Source organism: Fomitopsis serialis, assembly GCF_022376445.1.
Source record: "Fomitopsis serialis strain Sig1Antser10 chromosome Unknown B0H18scaffold_3, whole genome shotgun sequence".
NCBI lineage: Eukaryota > Fungi > Basidiomycota > Agaricomycetes > Polyporales > Fomitopsidaceae > Fomitopsis > Fomitopsis serialis.
Window position 1 is genome coordinate 641,130 of NW_025954963.1, and position 19,731 is coordinate 660,860.

The window sequence follows — 19,731 nt, forward strand, 5'->3', positions numbered from 1 at the left end:
ATGACACAGGAGGTGATTGCGCGATCTGGGTTGGAATGCTTGGAAAGCAGGAGCCAGGCGTTTGTGCATTCATGCTCAGCCTGCGTGCATGGGATGCATGATTGTGGCGGCCAGGCGAGACAGCTGCCCTTTGTATCCCTGTGCAGTGTGAGTTGGGATGGGATTGAGTTGATCTGTTGTGATGGGGCGAGGCGGCAGTTGCATGAAGCTGGGAGCCAAGTCGTCAACTGACAGGCGGGGTGATGTGTGCAGAGATGATCTTTCGAACGAGCAGCAGGCTGAGGAAAGGGCACCGGGTTGGGGCAGGAAACGGCCGGGAAGGGACGCTATCGATGGGCTGCATTTGGGCTGCACTGGCAAGTTTCCACCGCGACCGACATGCGTTTCTCGCAGATTCGGCGCACAGTCTTGGAGCTTACCGGATGCAGAACCAGGAGAGGGCTGCGTGCCGGCGCAGGATGCTCGCAACGGGGGCACGCGGCGGCGAGCGGTCCGCGCTGTGGGTCCACGGGTGGTGGACTGGACGGGCACGGTGGACCCGCAGAGTGGCCCACCTGTCTGGATCTGGAAGCAGAGCGCTGCAGAGCCTCGTGCTGGGAGCGTATGTCCGCACGTGGCCCGCGCCGCAACAAAGTGCCTCGCCCGCGGCCGCTTTGGGCGACGCGTTTCAGGGCAATTTGCGCGTCGGCTCGCGCCACTGCCAGAACATACTTACGCAAAATGCCACGCACTCTTCGGGAGCCGGTCGGTCTGGCCAGCACGCGCGGGAGGCAGCGCGGCCGGCGGCAGGGGCCGGTGTGGGTGTGGACGAGGACAGAGACTCAGAGAGCGGGCTGTTGGTGTGCATCAGATAGGCTGTTACGTACGACGGGTGCATCGCTGTCGGACGGTGCAAAACGCCCGCGCAGAACGTGGCGATGGTGCAGGCGAAGCGTGCGAATGCTGCAGACGGAGATGCGCGGGCGTGATCCGCAGACGTTGGACGGCTGCTGCCTGGGCTGGCTGCGTATCGGCTGGCGCTGCTCGCTGGGTGCGGTGTGCAGCGGTGTGCGGCGTGGGTGGCAGCGGGCAGGGCAGCGAGCAGGCGCAGCAGAATACGAGACGAGCGAGGGCAGCCCAACGCAGCGGAGGGCGGAAAGAATAAGCAGGCGTCTGGACGAGAGCCTTGTGGCAGGAGCAGCCTATGGCAGCCTATGGCAGCGTGGAGGGCGGGCGGCCTGCTACCATGTGTTCCTCCTCCCCTAAATATGCCCTCCATCTTCCCCGGCCTCTGATCCTCCTCTCCGCCCAGTCCCTCTACATCCCATGGACGACCTCGCCCATGACTTCCACCCCCTGAACCGCAAGCGCAAGGCTGACCAGGACGACTGCCAGTCCTCCCACTGCCAGACACAGGATGGCGCGCCCTCCGTCGAGGCCGCCGCCCCCGAGTCCATGCTCGTCGACCCCGCCGCGACGCCCCGCTGTCCAGCAAACAGCGCCGACCGCTCTTCGGCTGCCTGGGGCTCCTAGCGGACTCTGACGTCGGCATCGTCCCCGCCTGGCAGCAGCCACTGTCCGCACCACCACCCGCCCACCCCTTCGTCACTGAGAGCCAGAACGAGGGCCCCTCCAAACCAAAGCGACCACGCATCGATATACCCCAGGGCTCCTCGTCCCCCGACGCGTGCGCAGGCGGTTCTACAGCCCCGCCCCATCCTCACCGCACGTAAGTTGATCCGTCGTTCACGTACGCACGACACCCGCGACACGGGCATAGTATCTGCTACCGAGCCGGGCCCCAGCAGGGGCTCTCTCCTTCGAATATGCACCCTGCCTACCACTCCCCGCCCATCCTCCTCTGTCCCTGTGTCGCCCATTGAGACCTTTTCTCCCCATATACCCTCACACCAGCCACCCATCAACCGAGATACGTTGAAGGAACTGGATTTAGAAGCCATCCTCCGCAATCCCCAGCTACGTGCGTTGCTCCCAGCCCGTACATGTACGGTTCCGTCATCTCACAATTTGCTAGGTCACGACCTGCTCTTCGACTCGGGCTGCAGTTCCGACCGACGTCCAGCCGGCGGAAGCGCGACATGGCGGAGAACTACTGGATTGCGATCGTGCGCGAGCTCGAGTGCGGCTGCACCTGCTTCACCGTGGACGCGCACGGGCGGCCGTGCGAGCGCATGTGCATCTGCAGCTCGCTGCCCATACCCACCGGCCGTCCGATCTGCGCGTTCGCGCACGACAACCGCTGCACCGTCCGCACGCCCTCGCGCATCCGTCCCCTTCTGCTCGAGCTTCTCGAGGTGCTCGTGTCGATCATCCAGCCGGTCATGTCCAAGGCGACAGGCCTGTGCGTGCAGCCGACCGCGCTGCATCCACAGTACCAACAGAACGTCGCGCATGTGGCTCTTCTCCGGAGCGTCCTTGACGCGGATCTGATCCAACAGGAGATCGACCACGGCCTGTTTGACCCCTCGGGTGTTTTCCAGACCATCGGGGATATCATCCGGTGCCACTGCGCGCCGATGCGCGACGGTGCGGTCGACCAGATGGTCGCGCTCGCGAAGTCGTGCGCGCCGGGGGGCGGTGGGAGCAAGGTGGAAGCCGTGCGCGCGATCCGGCTGTGCTTCGAGATCATGGAGCTCATGAAGCTGGTCAGTGTCTCTGTGTCATCCCGATGTGCCATGTGGTATTCATACTTGCACGCGTGCTGTGACAGGACGTCGCGAACCACCAGCTGCAGACGCTGCGGCCCTATCTCGTGCAGAGCGCCGCGCAGTACGAGCTGAAGACGTTCCACGAGAGCAAGGAAAACGGCCGGCTCTGCATGGACGTCACCCGCCAGTGGCTGCGTGCCGCGCACGGCGAGCTCGCCACCCGCTCGGACTCGTTCGCTCTCAACGCCCTCCCCTCCACTTCCTTCACAAAATTGCCGCGCCGGACGCAGATCGACGTCGCCGTGACCGCCGGGCTCGTCGACCTCGTCTTCAACCCGCCACCGCGCGGCTCCAGCTCCTCCCCGCCCCCGTACCTCTCGCCGCTCCCAGCGACAGGCCGCTCGCCAGATACCCCGAGACGCTCTATCTCGACCAGGCGCGCATATCGAACTACTCGAAGGACGCGGCAGACTTCGCGGCGCTGTACATGCTCCTGCTGCTGTATCGCCAGCTCGTGTTGTCCGGCCAGCAGCAGGGCCACGTGCGCCTCAGCCCCGACGATCTGCTCAAGCTCAAGAAGGAGATCTGGGAGGTCGGGCCCACGCACCTTGGGCTCTGCTTCCGCCCGCCGCGAGACACGGGTGCGCGGGGGAGGCGGAGATCAAACGGTGGAAGGAGGAGATGGAGGACGTCGTTCTGCAGGTGACGAGGCGCGCCAGTGAGGCCCGCTGTTCGTCCTCCATACATCCATCGCCACGCTGTCGCAGCCGCCATCGGCGCCGAGCGTCGCGAAGACCGCCACCCCCGACGCCCAGCTGACGAAGCTCGCGACGAGCTGGGCCGGGTCGAATCTGCGCGCGGACGCCTCGCTGAGCACGCTGATGCGCCGGCGCGTGCGCGACGCGGTGCTCAGGATCGCGCTCCCGATCGCGGTGCCGTCGCTCAGGCGGAGCGAGCCGCACGCGGAGGCCGAGATGTCGAGCGGGCTCGAGCCGCTCATGCCCGAGATCCAGCACCTCGGCGAGCGCATCGCAAAATGGCGGGCATCCACCTGAATGTGTACGGCGCGCTGTACGCGCAGCCGGGCTTCCTCGCGGACGCGGCGGGTGCGGGTTCCTCCGCTAGCATGAACGCCTCCACTTCTACGACCACCACGAGTCTGACCGCCGCAGTGGCTCCTGCCGCGCCCATGGCCGCACCCGCGACGATCGTCACGGACTAGGCTGGCAGCTTCCTTCCCGAGTGCACTTCGTTCTCGTGTGTCGCTTGTTGTTGCTTGCTTCCATTCTTCGCTGCGTCTGCGTTGCGCGGGCGTGTTGGTCGCCCCCACTGGCCGTGGTGCCCCCCTCACCCTCCTTCTTTACCCATTACCCGTGCATTATCCCGTCTGTTTCTGGCTTGTCCCCCCATACCTTTTCTCCTCTCATATTCCCTCTCCTCGCTTTGCTCTCTCGCACTAGTCCTAATGATTCCGTTGACGACGACATGTAATTACTCTTACAAGTTACAAGCAGGAAATAATGCCGAAGAAGTTCACAACGTCTTTTCCAATGCAATGCGAGCGTGGTCTGGCTCTGCGACGGTCGCGCGCTCATACAACTTCATTACTTTCATATAAGCTTCTTGGTTATCTATGAACGACGCACGAACGTAAGCATGCAGACGTCGAGGCGGCGACGTTGCCAAGCTTCTCTTCTGCGCGCGTTTGGCCAATTTGAAAGGCACGGTGTAGTACTGGGTGGGCGGGTCGCCGAGCAGAGGCACAGGGCAGAGTCATTTGAACCGTTGCGGGCGTGTGCCTCCGTCGACCTCCCATGTCCTTCTGCTAACTCCATGCGCACGCCTCTGCACAATCACTGGTAGCCCCGAATGTGTTGCGCGGTACCAGGCAGAAGTTGCCTTTTATGGGGGGTGGCTATGACGGCTGGAAGCGGGAGTGACGGTTGCGATCTGGCGTCCCGCATGTGCATGACCGTCCACCATGTCCTCCACCTCCTCGCCCTCGACAGCGTCGACGACGTCCTCGGCCAGCCCGAGCGCATCCTCGACGGACTCCAGCAGCGGCTCGTCGTCGTCTGAGCCGTCCTCGCTCTATTTGTGGGTGTCACGCCGCTCCATCTGTCACTAATAGCCCGTACTCACACCTCGTCTTCCACTCGCGGATGCCCGCCGCCCCTGCAAACCCAAATCCCAATCCGCCTGCGCCGCGCACGCCATGTCCTCGTCCGACTTCTCGTCCACCAGATTCACGTTCCTCGCGACCCTCTTCCTGCTCCTCTTCGTCTCGGCCGGGATCGTCCTCCGCTCGTTCGTCCTGCGCCGGCGCTTCCGGAGACGAATCGAAGAGGCCCTCGCCGCCGGCGTGCCCTTGACGCCTCCCTGGGGCGGCCCGCCCATATTGCCCAGGATCCTCGAGAGACCGACGCTGTGGGACGTCTTCATCAGGCCTGCGTCGAAGGAGGGATGGAGCGAGACACTGGTTAGTCGTCCTTCACTCTGCACTGCCCACGTGCCGCTTTTGGCACCACATCGCCCTCATTGACCTCCGTGCACCATGCAGCCATTGGCGGCACAGGTCGCCGCGTCCAAGTCTATGCAGTCTAACGAGAGTACGCTCTCCCTGCAAGGAGCCGGTCTACACGCCTCGACGTCCCCTTTCGCCCTCCTTCGACGTCCGTTCGCACGCCGGCGCGCGACCTCGACGCCTACTGCCTCGCCGAACATCTCCAACCCTCTGCCAACAGAGGCTTCCGCGGACGACGTGCTTCCGCGTGCGGAAGCAGTGCAGGTTGCGGTTATGGTGATGATGCCTAATCCACATCGACCGGTGCTCTGGCAGAACTCCGCCTCCGTCTCGCCGAAGGGTAAGGAGAAGAGCGTGTCGGGGGACTGGGACGAAGAAGATGAAGAAGAGGAACAGGGCGTTCCCGACGTCGTACTGGGCCTAGCGCAGGTGCCGCAAAGGGGCATGATGGCTCGCTCACCCCAGCTATGATCGTATCGACGTAGATTGTGTTCATGCCTACTCTTTCCGGCTTTCCTAGTTTGCATAACTCGTGGACAATGTTGTATTCTGGAGTACACACCCTACCTTATGTACTGTATAGCTTAGTTGACAGTGAAGTCTGTTTAGATTCCATCGCGACGTTGGGATAGTAAGTCATGGTCCAGCTCCAATTAGTCGATCCATATGGTACTGCTGTGGTGTCTGCCTTCGCGGCTCTTCGCAGCCCAGTACACATGATGAGCAAAAGCAAAAGCAGTGAGCTGGAAACCCACCTGTTACGCTCGTCTTCCCATTGATCCTCATCCTCGTCGATTACAATCTCTAGATCCTCCTCGTCATCCGAGCCCTCGAAATACTCAAACTCATCCACGTTATCTTTAATCCACTGCTCGTCTTCCTCCTCGAGGTCATCGTCCTGGTTCATGAACACCTGTTTGATCGGCTTCCCCATGGCCTTCCGCGCCTCTATGAGCTTTCGTACGTCCTTCCCCGACAGGCCCGTCGTCATGAGCGACTCCAGCCTCGGCAGGAATGGGTCCTTCCCCAAGCTCGTGGCGCTGTCCCACTGTGCGACGAGCACGTCGTACCACCGCGTTGGTACGAAATCAAAGTTCAAATTGAGCGAGAGCAGGTTCGTCAGCGCCGCGTACGCGTCTGCGACCACGCTGTCCTCGTCGCACTGCACGCCCGCGACCTTGAGCGCCTTCAGCCCGCTAAGGATGGACTTGCCTGTCGCAGGCGCCGCCCGGGTGAGGGTCTGCAGGAGCGCGCGGCCGTCGGCATCCTCGATGTCGATAGCGAGCGAGGTGAGATTGGGGAGTGCGAGGCGCGCGATGAGTTGCTTTAGGTATTCGGGGTCGAGGAAGGCGATGACGAGGTTCTGCAGGGAGGGCAGCGAGAGCGTCGTGTTTGCTTCGGGCTCGTTTGTTTCGGAAGTCTGCATCGCGTCCGGATCCAGCACGCTATCGAGCCACTCGACTGGCCCGCCTGCGGGACCGGACTGGCATAGCGTGAGGGTCTTGATCTCGGGCGAGTCGCCCAGGATGCGCGCAAAGTCCTTGAATGGTGGCCGGACGTCTTTCGCGTGGTACGCGAGCTCGAGCTCGACGAGGCCACTGAGGAAGGTGGATGCGGCCCAGTCGAGGTGGACGCCCCACAACGCGACGTGCGTGAGTTTTGGCGCGTTCCCGTGGAACAACACGAAGTCCTGGGCCTTGAATTTCGCCGGGACGAAGGTCTCCTCGCCCTCCTCGCTGTCCTCGTAGTGGTAGAGATGCAGCACCTCTAGCATTGGTGCGCTAGTGCACGCGCCCATTTGATCGAGCGCAGACTGCATGAGGATGTACTCCGAGACCATGAGCTCGAGCGAGCGCCAGTGCCAGACGTGCGGGATAATCAGCTGCAGAATCGCCTCCAGCTCGTCCGAGCAGACCATGAGTTCAGCGAGCGCCGGAACGGGGTTGTTGAGGTCGGTCTCCTCATCGTCGTCGTCTTTGGTGACGTCGATCGAGAGGTCCAAAGGCGCGCCCTTCGATCGCTCGAGATAAATCGCAGATTTTGTGTACGGAGGGCCCTCGGCGAAGGTGAGCGTACTCCAGAGCGCGGGCGTGTCGATCGTGACGTCGCGCCAGAGTTTACATACGTGAGAGGCGGTCACCTCGAGCGGTGGCTTCTCCTCGTCCTCGTCTTCCTCCTCGTCCTTGTCCGCCTCGTTCGCCTCGTCTTCATCGTCTTCGTCATCGCCCACACTGTCAAAGTCCTCCTCTTCATCCTCATCGGCTGGGTCCATGTCTGCACCCATGAGGAATATCTGGGAGAGCAGTTCCGTCGGTAGTTCATTAATCAGGCAGCGGCCATCCTGAGGCGGCAAGTACGGGTTGCCGTGCAGGGTGCCTGGTGTAGGGATATGTGAGAACGGTGTCGCTTGTTGTGCCTCCTGATTTTGTGACATGGTGCAGTACACCCGAGGGTATTCCAATTCTGTTTGCTAGATGGATGGTCCTTACGCGCGGACAGCGAGTCTTATATTAGGCAATCAGGCTCGACCACAGGGCGGCACCAAGGCCAGTGGGCAACGCACCTCGACTGTGTAATTTGTTCGCCTTAGCAAAATGCAAAATACTGGAGCTGCCCTTCACACTTGCAGAACAAACGGAGGTCCGTGAGCTGAAGATCACGGTGGCGGAAGCAAAGAGAAATACTCGCGCGTCCGCCGTCGATCAAGATTCCAATCTGCAATCTCTGGTGCACTTGGCACGTGCTGCATTCCGATCCTCAAGTTGAACGCCGGTTCACCGCTCAATCCGCTGCGTTTCGTTCTGTATGGGATGCGAGCAGCGGGGGACATAGAAGACGATACCCATAGATATGGCTCACTCAAGAAGATCTCTGAGGGTGCTGCCCTCCGAGGCCGCCGGTGTTATGTCGCGATCATGTGACCGTGTTTTGGCGGACCCGGGACCGTGGACGTTCAAACGTTGAAGTCTAATGCAGCCTGAGCATTGAATATTGAGCAAGGTGGCTCTTCATTACACATTATTATGTCGCAAGTCAGCGAAGCCATACTGTACCAAGATCTTAATGGAATTCGGATACTCTGCGGTTTACTCTACGTCATCGTGCTTTCATGAAATCATCCCGTTTACGCCTTCGGTCTCCATGATGACTTCCCCGTACGAACCACGATAATACCCAAACGTATCGACATGATCTTGAATCCACTGCTTATCCTTCTTGGTGAAGTCACTAGGCCGGCTGATGAACACCTTTTTGAACGGCGTTCGGGTTGCCTTCCGCGCCTTGATGAGCTTGCGCGCAAATTCTCCTGACAGGCACGTTGTTGTGAGCATCTCCAGCCTCGGTAGAAGGGGAACCTCGTTCGAACGTGCAATACTCTCCCATTGCGCGATCAGCACGTTTTCCCAAGGCATGAATATGATTTGGTGCAGACTTAGCGAGCGCAACTCCGTCAGCTCTGCGAACATGCCTGCCACGACCGCGGGTTCGCTACATTCCACAGCCGTAAGCTTGAGCTCTCGCAACTTGCTGAGCACAGACCTGCCCGTGGCAGGCGAAGGCCGCGTGAGTGTCTCCAGGAGTGCAGTGCCACTGGCGTCGTGATATTTGGTTACGGCTCTGATGCTGAGCGAGGCGAGATTGGGTAGCGCAAGGCGCTCGATGAGATGGTTCATGTGCATGGATTTAGAATAGACGAATTCGAGTTCGCGGAGAGAAGGCAGAGGAATGGCAGGGTGTACTCCGTGGCCGGAGAACCAGAGGTCTGTATCATGTTGGGGTCCTGTACGCCGTCAAGCCACTCGACCGGACTACCTGCAGGCCCTGACTTGCATAGTGACAATCTTTCGAGTTCGGGCGAGTTGCACAAGATGCGCGCGAAGTCCTTGAACGATGGTCGGACGTCTTTCGCGTGGCACCCTAGCTCGAGCACCTTGAGGCCGCTCAAGAAGGTAGATGTGGCCCAGTTGACGTGGACGCACCAAAGGTTGACGTGCTGAGCTTCGGCGCGTGTCCGTGGAACAGGATAAAATCGTGTCTTCTAAATTCCTGCCGTTCGTTCTCTCCAACTCCCTTGCGTGGGTAGTTTGCGATCTGTAGCATCTCGAGCATAGGCGCGCTAATACACGCACCCATCCGAATGAACGCGCGATGGGCCATGGAGTAATCAGAGACGATGATGTGAAGCCCATACCAGTGCGAGATATGAGGAATAATCTGCGTCATGATTGCGTCGAGCGTGTTCAATGACTCGATAACATCGCTCGTCTCTGCAGCTCCTTCATCCGCCTTGAAGTCAATCAAGATCTGCAATGGCGCCTCCTTCGACCGCTCGAGATAAATCGCAGACTGATTATACCGCAGGTCTTCCGGAAAGTTAGTATGTTCCAGAGGGTGGGTATGTTGGTTGCGACATCACGCCAGAGCTTGCTGACGTGGGAGATGGTTACTTCAGGGAGGAGCATGTCCCAACCATCATCACCGGCGCAATCGTACACAGTGAGGAATATCTCGATGAGCAGTTCCTTTGGGAGGTGATTGATCGAGCAGAAAACATCCTGATTTTGAGGCGTGAGCCCGGAGAGGTTACCGACAGGAGCACTTGGCATGGCCAGAACGTATACAATGGGCGGCCGCCTTTGTTTCTATGTGTCTTCTAACGCGATACGCTGCCTATATGCCGAGCTGGCGAGCCTACAATCGGATCCCACTGGAACTTGTACGCACTGTCGGGGCCGTACGTGAGTATACCGGGTGATGACGGCGACTCTTATAGTACGCTACGCACCGACTTCAAGTATAGATGTCGAGATCAAGACCATTTATCAGGTACGAACACTGGGCAGGCTTCGCAAACACAGAGCACTGGCCAATTCAAGCTTCCTGTCAAGCTTCGAGTGCGACGACCTGCTGAGGAGCACTACAAGGTAGGTGGTATTACCACAGCCGTTGAGTGGCGGTTGCGATTTCGAACACTGGTCGCCGCCGTCCTTGCGGAGTTACATCAGCAGGTCGATCTCCGAAACGCGTACATCTTGTCGAGCGACGCGACACGTTCCCCAAATCCTCGTCAGTCTTGCCACTAGTACTTATTATCTCACTTAGCCACTCTCTAAATCCCGTATACTATAATCTGCAAGCAATATTGAGACTCTGCCAATGGCAAAGGCAAGGAGTTTGAATACATGAGCAGAGGCGCTCAGGTTCAGAAGGAGGCGTCGATCGGGATCTGAGGATGTCACGACGCAGTAACGGCCGAATGTAAGTAACGCGTCACACAACCTCTTCTGTTCCGCTCAACACACCTGGTTCGCGGTCGCAGCGTTCCTCACTGGCTCGACCAGTTTCTCAGTCAGCAGCATGCGACCTTCATTGCAGGCTGCGCGGCCTTTTGTGAACTGGCTGAAGACCCCGGGAACAAAAGGTGCACCCTCTGTGCCAGCGAAGGGCCGGCCTGCGACGAAGCCCGTAACCGCACTTGCTACGGTCCGGAACGAGGGCGCGCTGCGCCCACACCTCGATATTCCCGTGAATCCGAATCATGGCCTGTATGGGTTTTTCCGGAGGAATGAGGTGGACGGCGTGGCGAAGTACGAGACTTTAGATGTGTTCGACTCAACGCAGGCCATGAGCGGTACGTCTGTCTTCATTGGAAGTTGAATGACATCCGCCATCTCTCGCCACATGTGTATGTTGAATCATGTATACAGGTCGTCTTGGTCGGCTGCTGAGCTGCGCCGGAAGAGCTTCATGGATCTGCATACCCTATGGTATGTCCTACTGCGGGAGCGCAATCTGCTAGCGACGCAAGCCGAAGAAGCACGGCGCATGGGCATCTCCATGCCGGCACTGCAAATTCAGATCAAGAGGAAGCACAGGGTTCGTGTTGACATCCACCGTACATCCATGTCTTGTATTGCTCATGTTCCCATGTTCAGTGTCGAAAGAGTATGGCTCGTATCAAGTACGTCACAAACGAGCGACGTCTAGCGTATGAACGTGCCGTTCAGCGTACGAACAACAAAAGGAAGCGGCGGTGGGGCGCAACGGAATCGGAGCAGCTGGCTCAGGCTCAGGCGGAGGCCAAGGCCAAGATGGAGGAAGCAGCGCGAGCCAATGCTGCGAAGCGGGAGGCAGCTGAACAACAGTCGGCAGCGAGGCTGGTTGGCGCAGGGTTGTTCGAGAGTGCACCGCAGGGTTCTGGTTCCCAGAGCAGCAACGAGAATAGAAGCTCGTAGATGACGCTAATCGTACAGGTCTGCTTAATATCACTTCATTTGGGTGCGTGAGTCTACAGACAGTGCCCACCATGCGTTTGCATCATATTGAGCGGTCAAGTAGGATCGCGCTCACGAATGTCCGTCTCCCGTGTCGCTGTCCCCACTCCATCATCTCCGTGCTCACGAAACAGTTCCGAACTTTGCTATCTTCGTACATCTCCACCTGCCTCCGGCCGTGTCGGAGCAAATGCTCGATGGCTGCGACGTCTCGTGGGGATACGGAGGACGCCCGCGTTTTGAATGTGTAGCGCACGAAAAGGTCAAACTTCTCTCGGACAGCAGGCGGTTTTGAGTGGGCCATCCTCAACGCCCTGTTTCGGCACGATGTCAGGCTTTGTCATGCGACAAGTCGCAAGTGGCACGCACCGTCTGTAGAGTGCCAGGACTTCCTTCTGCAGGCCCGAAAACCGCGGGGCCATGATTCGTGGTGTCCAGTTTAGAAGATGGTGAGGGCGGTGCACCGCTCAAGAGCGATAGACATCCTGTTGGTGAGAGTCGGTCGACGAGTCCGACTCTTGAGTCTTTGACACGTCCACCGTCCCGCGGCACGCCACGCACGTGATTCACGCGTCACCGACGACGACCTCTGAGTTCGTCTCAATTCTCGGTCCTCGGACGTGTAGCGGTGGGATAACTCCGTACTACATCCTTGGTCCACACAAAACATGCTCAGACCCACCGCCCGACGTCAATCTCAACTGACATGCCTTATGGCGCTGCCTCGGGGTGGTGCTCGCGCTGTACTCCGGCGATTCATGGCTACCAACGCCGAGAAAGGAGGGATTCAGGACACTGCAGCCTATTGCAGCGATGTGGTCCGCAAACGTGACTATGAGTCATTCCTCATCTCGCACTTCTGGCCACGGGAGCTCCGGGAACATTTCATTGCGTTGCGCGCGTTTTATGTATGTGTGGCTGTAATTGGGCCTCGTCGATCCACTGAAACATATGGACACACAGGTGGAACTGGCTTCCGTGCAAGAGGCGGTCTCGAACATAACGTTGGGCAAGATGCGGATGCAATTTTGGAGAGACGCGGTGAAGGACATCGCTGATGTGCGTACCTGTGTGCCGCCCTCATATGTTGCCATGCCTGAGCGCACGAGACGGTAGGGTAGACCGCCGAGGCATCCAACAGCGCTCGCTTTGGTACGGGCGTGTCAAGCCGCAAATCTGCAAACATATCACCTTAAACGTATCATCGACGCGAGGGTGGGTGATTGTCCACGATGCATGTTCGTGTGGTCTGATGATGGTGTCTGTCCTAGGATGCCGAGCTTGACACCCCAACACACATGTCACTAGACTCCCTAACATCTCATGCAGAAGCCACATCCTCGACGTTCCTGTACCTGCAACTATCCCTCCTCTCCCTGTCCGCGTCGTCATCACTTTCACATGCCGCTTCGCATCTCGGCGTTGCGCAGGGTATCACTACGCTGCTACGCGCACTGCCGTATCACGCGTCGCAGGGTAGGATGATGATACCAGCGGAAATCACGGCGCGGCACGGCGTCAGTCAGGAGGAGGTTTTTCGCAAGGGTGGGCAAGCAAGCGGCATCGAAGACGCTGTATTTGAGTTTGCCACTGTGGCCAATGACAACCTTCAAACATGCTCGGAGATTTTCAAGCGGAGGGCGGGGTGCCTAACAGGGCAAGACCGGTATTTTGAATGCAGTTTGTCGCGTCCACTATTCTTGCTTTCGTACGCACCTGACGGCCCGAGTAGGTGCCGACCCGACTGTATCTGGAGCGCCTGGAAGCGGCAAATTTCGACGTGTTCGATCCGTCTTTGCAAGTGCGTGGGTGGCAGCTGCCGTGGAGGATCTGGCGTAGTTACTACTACAAGGGGCAGTTTTAGCAGCATAAGGATAAAATGGATATGTCGTGCGCACGAACATACGGGTCTGCTAAGGTTGCTATGTGGACGACTTGCGCGCCGATCTGTGTCGCAAAAGCCAACCAACGTGAGATGGCATCCGCCACACTTCCGCATTGGGCAATTGTAGAGCGCGCCCGTGGACGGACCGCTTGGCCAAGTGACGGGGGCGCTAGGCTCGCGGCTCAGCTGTGGCAGCGGCCAAACAAATATCTCTCCCACTCCCAACTGCCAGGCCACACCGAGGCGTTGCACTCTCCCTTGTCCACATCCTCCCCCACCCGAGATCTTCTGTGGTCTCGTCTTCTGGCGGATCGCAAACCACACCACGATGGACCGTCTGTGTGGTACGTGCCAGATATATAACAGTTCCCGATCCTGGGGTAGCCCCTCTAATCCCACCCATGCCATCATGCACCGGTCCATTCCAGACGAGATTATTCAAATTATCCTCAACTCTCTCGACGATCCCACCAGCTTCAGCCTCGTTTCAAGACGGTACTATGCCATCAGCCGGGACCCATATGTCCGGTCTTCGTACTTCCTTGCTCGTCATGGCAGGACATATGCGCTGTACTATGCTATGGGGCGGGGGAAGCTTTTGAACGAGAAGGTTATTGACGTACGTCTACCAATGCCTCTGTGGTGGCGAGAGCTGCTTTACTGACACACTCTCTCTTCGCCGTCCTATAGATCATGATCTCTAGTGGGGCGCATTTATCGCGCTACCTCGCCCAGTGTGCGATCCATCATTATTTCCGCGCACAAGTGCACTTCATTAAGACCCGATGGGTCCGAAGTGTCCCCCTTCCTGTCTTCACCCACTTTATGACGGTCGCCGCCCGCATGTATGGTGATATTCCGACTGGGAAGGGGGATGACGACGGGGCCATCTTCAGCGCATTGTTGAAGACAAGCCGGTTACCGACCGAGTCCAGGGGAAAGTGGGAGACCCTCAAGGAGGTGGTCGAGAAATATAAGGTGAGTTGTTCCTACGGTGATTGTAGTACACGCCTCATAGCCTTGCGCAGTTCATCCCCTTCTGCGGAAAGGTATGTGTAGTGTGTTCGTAACGTTTCGACGACTATATGCGCCCCTTCTATCTACCAGGATCCCATGAAGGCACAGTTTCCTCTGGTTTTGGCTGTTGAACCTCGTCTACTGCCGTACGCACGCGCTAACGGCTTCGTCATGGATCATACGGTAGGCATGGTAGGCGCGCCACCGATTCAACTTGCTGACTGCCCCCTCGTCACAGTTCCGCAATTTCATGTTCCGTAAAATGTTCGAAAAACCTGCCGTGCAATTTGATGGCCGCGTGGGCGAGGTGGTGAACAACGTTCACAAATTGACGAGTCTGGATCCCAAGTACGGTTCCGTTCTCGTGCCATTGTCGTCTTCCCTCGAGCAGCAGCTCATGGTTTGCTTTAGTATGTTTGTAACCCGGACTGTAGCAGCAGAAGTGTGTATGGAAGCGCACCTTAATGAGCCGGGGTACACGGCGCTCAAGGTCCTAGACAAGGAGGGAGCGCTGAAGTTTAGCTTAGCGTAAGTTGCATGGCATGGCGGCATCGCTAGATATATCTAACTGTTATGACTATAGATCTGTTGTGGAAGAACTACTCAAGGTGGGGGGAATCTTCTGAATGCGGGACCTATCTAACTGGCAATACAGCTGTTCGTAAATACCCGCTCCATCGCCATGTCCAACACACAACCTGTCCTGCGGAAACTTCACTCGGATTTCCCCTCGGACGACTCGACAGTCCGGGTGGTCATGCTATGCAGCGTGTTCTTTGCCGACACTAGCCCTATCCCCGTCAGTCTGAATGTCAGGTCGACGTTCTGTGCGCCCCTACGCGAGTACATCGACAGTTGCAAGGAGAAGACCGAGGAGCTCGGACTTGCTCCTGTCACGCGGAAAGATCTCTTCGACATGCTCGTGAACAAGTTCACGCCCGACAGGTTTGTTGGGATACTTGAGTACGGGCACGAGATCGTGGGCCTCAGCGCGGAGGAGATGAAGAAACTCAAGCAGGACGTCGCCCTAGCGTGTCTGGAGGTTGGGTGTAAAGGGAAGATGCTGAAGAAGCTCGTGGAGGCGGATCTCGCGCTGCAGGACGCCATCGCCGCGCATGTGGTGCAGAACCTGCGACTGAACCTCGACAGCCTCCCCCCTCCCGAGAACGAGGAGGCGTGCCAGCAGTTCGAAGCGAAACTTTGCAGGGATTTCGTCATCAGCCGACGGTATCTTCACACTACCGCCCCAGCCGATATCCGGAGAAGGGCGGGTGCCGCCGATGCAGACCAACTCCATCAACCTGAAGGCAACCTTCCTGTCCCAGGGGATGTGGATCAGGTGATGGGCGGTGTGGACGGGCCCAATAATGCAGACGCCATCGAAAGCGACGACGAGGATGATGACGTCGACATGGAGGGCGACGCAGAGGAGCTCGTAAGTCGCAGTGTCTGTTGCGTTCAGGCGAAGGGCGCGTCGCTCACCGTGGATGCACATATAGGGCCAAATTGGTCAAGACACGCTTACCGCAATGATTAGGAAGGATGAGATCTCTCCTGTCCGCCGGAGGAGGTTCTACGACATGTTTGCAACATACGCTGACCACATGGGCAAGTTGACATATCCGTCAGGTATGTGGATAATCTGCATGTCGCGGTATAAGCCCGAGCTTAATCAACCGTGGATAGACTACGTACAAGTTGGCCGATGGATCCACAACGAGTTCGGGGCACGTCATCCTGTGACTGCGATATTTATGCTTCATGCTGTTGTCAATGAAAATGCACATGTAAGTCCGACTGCTGAGATAACCCCGGGCGGAATTGATGAACCCCGCGAACAGATTTTACAGAACAGCCTGTTCAGTGATAGCAACAACGTCTCTGGACGCATCCCGGTCACTCTCAAGCACTTCAAGTTGCTCGCAAGGCTGGGGCGGCCTCCCGTAAGTACCAACACAAAGTCATCTGGCCACCATTTCACCAAATATGCAGAATCTCGCGTTGATTGATGATATCGAGGCTGGCATCGAATTTTACTTCGACGAGGACGATTACCTGTCTGCTGAAGACAGCAATGGTGTGGCAGGCGGTAGCGGTTCTCGCACGCGTACTCGCAAAGTGAAAGTCGAGACAGACGGCACGCCTAGACCAGCCAGCTCGCTTCCCGCTTCGCCCGAAGCCTCGGGTAGTAGGGGGAAGGGTACTCGCGGCCGGAAGAGACCACGGCGTAGCACGACTATGGTGAAGTCGTACGCTATTCCTGACAGCGATGACGAAAACATCGCTGAGGAAGAGCGTGGTGTCATCGAGAGCGACTTTGCAAAGAAGAGGCGTTGTGAGACCAACTTGCAGCAGTGGATCAAGCATCTCAGTGCTCTGCTCAAGGAAGAACAGAGGAAGGTATGCGCATGCCATGGCATCACAGTGTTGAGACTGGCTCATGGCCGATACAGTACAAGGAAAGAAGAAACGTGAGCAGGCCGCGGCTGAGCCCGGCGCCAAGATCCGTGTGCCCAAGGTGAGCTAACAAGCTCAACCTTATTGCCGCCACTCTGACAGTAGCTATTCAAATTCCTAGAGCGAGTTCTTCAAGTCCTTGGGAACAAATCTTAACCGTCTTCGCAAGGCAGACAGAGAGAAGCGACAGCAACTGTATGGCACAGATGTACCCAGTGAAGACTACAGTGAAGGAGAGGAAGACGAGTACCAGTACCGGACTACGAGATCGAAGCGATACAAGGTCGAACATGTCTGAGTACTCCCTTCTCTAATTCACGGGGTGCAATTCGTCCTATGCTCTCACATTACCTATCATGCACGTCTTCCGTTGCCTCGTATGAACATCATGGACATGCATGCATTGGCCTTTCCTCTCATTCATTCAGTGTATATCCATATGTATGGTGTATGATCCCCCAGATATCACGGCATAACCCTCGTACTATGTGGATACCCCGTCACGTACTTATCTTGTCACGATATCCGGTTACTTTGTAATCCGTCATATACGCACTTTTCGTCCGTCGGATGGTTGATGAACTTGCCTTTGCTACTTACCCGCATAATCATCATGTCTCCGTCGATGTCTTCGCAGCACGGAATTCAGCCGTCTGTGCAATCCACTCGGAAGGTCCTCCTCATCAGAAACGTTCGACTCCCCGCCACCTCTGATGATGCGGTGGACGATTGGGCATTGAACCAATTGTGCAAGTGACCTGCGTAGATGGAAAAGTCGACCGCGTCGAACCCGCCGATAGTAAAGCCGCCGGCGGAGGCGACGAGGAACTCAGCGAACAATTCGACGTGATTTTGGATGCAAAAGGGTTGGGGACACTCCTACCAGGGTTCATATTCTCGCCGGTGCCCCGCTTGCAGAGTCTGAGCGACATTCTTTGCACAGATTGTGCCATGCACACATTCATCTAGACAAATGCTTCCTCCTGAGTCGATGCGACGAACTGCACACTGGGTGCGTCCTATGTGCATTCGTGCTGGAACAAGATAATGACGGCTCACATAACTGTTGCAGGGATTTTGCAGAAGCTCTCAAGTCACTGCAAAGGCCAAAGCCCTTTCCGTCGGACCTGACGGATCTTTACAACCGAGGCAAGCGGCTCGTCATAGAGAGCATACAATGCGGAGTCACCGCAATGCGCGCACACGTCGAGTGGACCAGACGGTCCGCATGAATTGCCTGACACCGGTGTGAAGCTCAAGGACGAATTTCGATCTGCCTGCGATATACAGATTTGCGGTGTGTAGGCTCAGCATGAGGTTTCTTCATATTAGCTCAGCATCTGACGAACATACGCAAAGCTTTTGCGCAGGACCCTCTGTTTGCCTCCGATAGCGACGAGCATCCGGGGGAGAATTTTACCCTCCTGCGCGAAGGCGCTGCACCGAGGGTGTGCAAGCCGTCGGGTCTGCACCCTATGTCGAGCCCAGCATCGCGCAGGCGAAGCGCAATATCGACCTTATCCTTGACACCGCCCACGAGAACAAGCTGCATGCCGACTTCCACCTCGACTACAACCTGGACCCGACCGCCGAGCCCCTCATATGGTACCTCCTCGCGCAGCTCCGCAGCCGTATCAACTCAGGCCGCTGGGCCGACGGAGCGCACGTATGCGTCGGGCACGCAACGCGCCTCTCTCTCTTCTCCGCAGAGGAGTGGACGCGCTTCCGCATGGCCGTCGAGGACGCGGAGAATCAGAACAGTCTGCCGATCACCCTGGTCGGCCTCCCCCGAGCGACATGTACATGATGGGCCGGGGGCAGCCGGGGCCACCGCGCGCGACGCTCGACGTGCCGGGGCTCGCGCGGGAGCACCGCGTGAAGGTCGGGATGGCGGTAAATAACGTCGAGAACGCGTTCACGCCCCAGGGGACGATCGACCCGCTCGCGCTCTGCCCGATGGGTGTGGCGGTGTTCCAGGATGGGACTAAGAGGGGATGTCAGACACTGGTTGTGCGTATTTGCTATTATTAGTGAAACCTGTCGCATGCTGAATTATTTCAGGAGGCCGTGACGATCACTGCTCGCAAGGCCATCGCGGCGCGAGGCCCCGCCAGCCTGTTCCCCGCCAAGGGCGACGCGGCTGACTTTGTCCTACTCCACGAGAACGACTCGCTCTACTCCGCCGCTCTCAACCCGTCCTACACGCGCACGGTCATCAAGGACGGGGAGATCGTGGCGACGAGACGCGCAGACAAGTGGATCCGGCTCGTCGCGCAACAGTGACGATGTCTGGCCTTGTCTATTATAGATGTGGAACGTCAATCTTCGGTGGCTCCGAGTGCCTGCACTGATAGGCTGTACAGAGTTGATTGAGGTTCATGTTGGTTGCTGGTTATCACCGCAAGTTATCACCGCGCACTCATAGATGTGAGACACCCATCGTAACAAACAAACAACCCACCCGCCGCAAGGCCGAGAGACACCCAAAGACGTGACACTGATATGTATTACACTTCGTTGCACCAGACAACCACGAATACAGACAAGGCCGAGACATGCAAGCATGACACGGATACAGGGACCGGACGCATGCGCCGACAGCAGATCTAGCAAGAATCACACAAAGCACCGGTCGAATCTCAGATATACATAATGAACCGCGCAGGACTCATCGAGAGCACTTCGAGCGCATCAGACGACGTCGCAGAGTCGTGACAGGGCGGCCGCACGCGTGGCGTGCGGAGCAGTAACGGAGGATGGAGGCAGGCCGCCCGGCAAGCATGCGCGACGGGCAGCACCGGGTATGTCGGGCGATCAAGAGGGGCGCAGGCTGAGCGCGCGTAAGTGGGGGTGCAACAAGCAGTTGGACGTTGCAGGGTGTCGCGTTGAGAGGGTTGAAGGAAGTCCAGAGCGTTAAGACAGGTA

General features: G+C 57.9%; 9 protein-coding genes across 9 annotated transcripts; 6 read left to right on the plus strand and 3 right to left on the minus strand.

Moving 5' to 3' along the window:
- The first annotated feature begins 1,206 nt into the window (after positions 1–1,206).
- Positions 1,207–4,223, plus strand: B0H18DRAFT_973283 (T-complex protein 11-domain-containing protein). Its single transcript, XM_048043925.1, has 8 exons — positions 1,207–1,465; positions 1,513–1,583; positions 1,687–1,964; positions 2,015–2,645; positions 2,711–3,018; positions 3,045–3,289; positions 3,372–3,580; positions 3,730–4,223. Exons 1-8 carry the CDS (start codon positions 1,306–1,308, stop codon positions 3,868–3,870), a joined length of 2,043 nt encoding a protein of 680 aa, XP_047899673.1. The 5' UTR covers positions 1,207–1,305; the 3' UTR covers positions 3,871–4,223.
- A 640-nt stretch (positions 4,224–4,863) lies between these two features.
- B0H18DRAFT_1113719 (uncharacterized protein) lies at positions 4,864–5,643 on the plus strand (the record flags this gene model as incomplete). The annotated part of the gene is made up of 2 exons (XM_048032998.1): positions 4,864–5,127; positions 5,209–5,643. The coding sequence occupies 2 exons, from the start codon at positions 4,864–4,866 to the stop codon at positions 5,641–5,643; spliced, it is 699 nt and encodes a 232-aa protein (XP_047899674.1).
- Positions 5,605–7,848, minus strand: B0H18DRAFT_319726 (uncharacterized protein). Its single transcript, XM_048037554.1, has 3 exons — positions 7,736–7,848; positions 5,928–7,676; positions 5,605–5,870 (listed from the first exon to the last, which is right to left on the minus strand). Exons 2-3 carry the CDS (start codon positions 7,604–7,606, stop codon positions 5,741–5,743), a joined length of 1,809 nt encoding a protein of 602 aa, XP_047899675.1. The 5' UTR covers positions 7,607–7,676; positions 7,736–7,848; the 3' UTR covers positions 5,605–5,740.
- Positions 7,849–8,174: 326 nt separating this feature from the next.
- On the minus strand, positions 8,175–10,211 carry B0H18DRAFT_1206675 (uncharacterized protein). The gene is made up of 5 exons (XM_048036182.1): positions 9,959–10,211; positions 9,590–9,896; positions 9,153–9,536; positions 8,986–9,090; positions 8,175–8,935 (listed from the first exon to the last, which is right to left on the minus strand). The coding sequence occupies exons 2-5, from the start codon at positions 9,777–9,779 to the stop codon at positions 8,280–8,282; spliced, it is 1,335 nt and encodes a 444-aa protein (XP_047899676.1). The 5' UTR covers positions 9,780–9,896; positions 9,959–10,211; the 3' UTR covers positions 8,175–8,279.
- A 180-nt stretch (positions 10,212–10,391) lies between these two features.
- B0H18DRAFT_973302 (uncharacterized protein) lies at positions 10,392–10,957 on the plus strand (the record flags this gene model as incomplete). The annotated part of the gene is made up of 2 exons (XM_048043926.1): positions 10,392–10,819; positions 10,935–10,957. A coding segment is annotated over exon 1 (289 nt), but the record flags the coding sequence as incomplete, so codon positions are not given.
- Positions 10,958–11,490: 533 nt separating this feature from the next.
- B0H18DRAFT_1113723 (uncharacterized protein) lies at positions 11,491–11,869 on the minus strand (the record flags this gene model as incomplete). Its single annotated transcript, XM_048032999.1, has 2 exons — positions 11,491–11,761; positions 11,817–11,869. 2 exons carry the CDS (start codon positions 11,867–11,869, stop codon positions 11,491–11,493), a joined length of 324 nt encoding a protein of 107 aa, XP_047899678.1.
- Positions 11,870–12,013: 144 nt separating this feature from the next.
- On the plus strand, positions 12,014–13,348 carry B0H18DRAFT_973311 (isoprenoid synthase domain-containing protein). The gene is made up of 5 exons (XM_048043927.1): positions 12,014–12,355; positions 12,411–12,506; positions 12,564–12,662; positions 12,719–13,039; positions 13,180–13,348. The coding sequence occupies exons 1-5, from the start codon at positions 12,116–12,118 to the stop codon at positions 13,309–13,311; spliced, it is 888 nt and encodes a 295-aa protein (XP_047899679.1). The 5' UTR covers positions 12,014–12,115; the 3' UTR covers positions 13,312–13,348.
- A 393-nt stretch (positions 13,349–13,741) lies between these two features.
- On the plus strand, positions 13,742–17,104 carry B0H18DRAFT_868504 (uncharacterized protein; the record flags this gene model as incomplete). Its single annotated transcript, XM_048039950.1, has 14 exons — positions 13,742–13,951; positions 14,023–14,310; positions 14,361–14,381; positions 14,440–14,532; positions 14,588–14,697; positions 14,761–14,877; positions 14,933–14,957; positions 15,005–15,784; positions 15,849–15,978; positions 16,036–16,136; positions 16,191–16,292; positions 16,342–16,749; positions 16,814–16,867; positions 16,928–17,104. 14 exons carry the CDS (start codon positions 13,742–13,744, stop codon positions 17,102–17,104), a joined length of 2,616 nt encoding a protein of 871 aa, XP_047899680.1.
- A 558-nt stretch (positions 17,105–17,662) lies between these two features.
- Positions 17,663–19,089, plus strand: B0H18DRAFT_1081958 (uncharacterized protein; the record flags this gene model as incomplete). The annotated part of the gene is made up of 6 exons (XM_048031463.1): positions 17,663–17,709; positions 17,750–17,793; positions 17,851–18,028; positions 18,241–18,583; positions 18,628–18,816; positions 18,868–19,089. 6 exons carry the CDS (start codon positions 17,663–17,665, stop codon positions 19,087–19,089), a joined length of 1,023 nt encoding a protein of 340 aa, XP_047899681.1.
- Between the last annotated feature and the right edge of the window lie 642 nt (positions 19,090–19,731).

Bases quoted from the DNA above. Each gene is read 5' to 3' on its own strand.
- B0H18DRAFT_1206675 (XM_048036182.1), bottom strand. From the start codon at position 9,779: ATGCCAAGTGCTCCTGTCGGTAACCTCTCCGGGCTCACGCCTCAAAAT. The intron at 9,091-9,152 runs GTGCGTCCACGT...TGCTCGAGCTAG, and splicing joins GCTCAGCACGTCAACCTTTG to GGTGCCACGCGAAAGACGTC. The intron at 8,936-8,985 runs GTAGTCCGGTCG...AACATGATACAG, and splicing joins ATGCAAGTCAGGGCCTGCAG to ACCTCTGGTTCTCCGGCCAC.
- B0H18DRAFT_973311 (XM_048043927.1), top strand. From the start codon at position 12,116: ATGCTCAGACCCACCGCCCGACGTCAATCTCAACTGACATGCCTTATG. The intron at 12,663-12,718 runs GTGGGTGATTGT...TGTCTGTCCTAG, and splicing joins AACGTATCATCGACGCGAGG to GATGCCGAGCTTGACACCCC. The intron at 13,040-13,179 runs GTGGCCAATGAC...CGGCCCGAGTAG, and splicing joins CTGTATTTGAGTTTGCCACT to GTGCCGACCCGACTGTATCT.
- B0H18DRAFT_319726 (XM_048037554.1), bottom strand. From the start codon at position 7,606: ATGTCACAAAATCAGGAGGCACAACAAGCGACACCGTTCTCACATATC. The intron at 5,871-5,927 runs GTGGGTTTCCAG...TGGGCTGCGAAG, and splicing joins TGGGAAGACGAGCGTAACAG to AGCCGCGAAGGCAGACACCA.
- B0H18DRAFT_973283 (XM_048043925.1), top strand. From the start codon at position 1,306: ATGGACGACCTCGCCCATGACTTCCACCCCCTGAACCGCAAGCGCAAG. The intron at 1,466-1,512 runs GTCCAGCAAACA...TGGGGCTCCTAG, and splicing joins CCCCGCCGCGACGCCCCGCT to CGGACTCTGACGTCGGCATC. The intron at 2,646-2,710 runs GTCAGTGTCTCT...GTGCTGTGACAG, and splicing joins TCATGGAGCTCATGAAGCTG to GACGTCGCGAACCACCAGCT.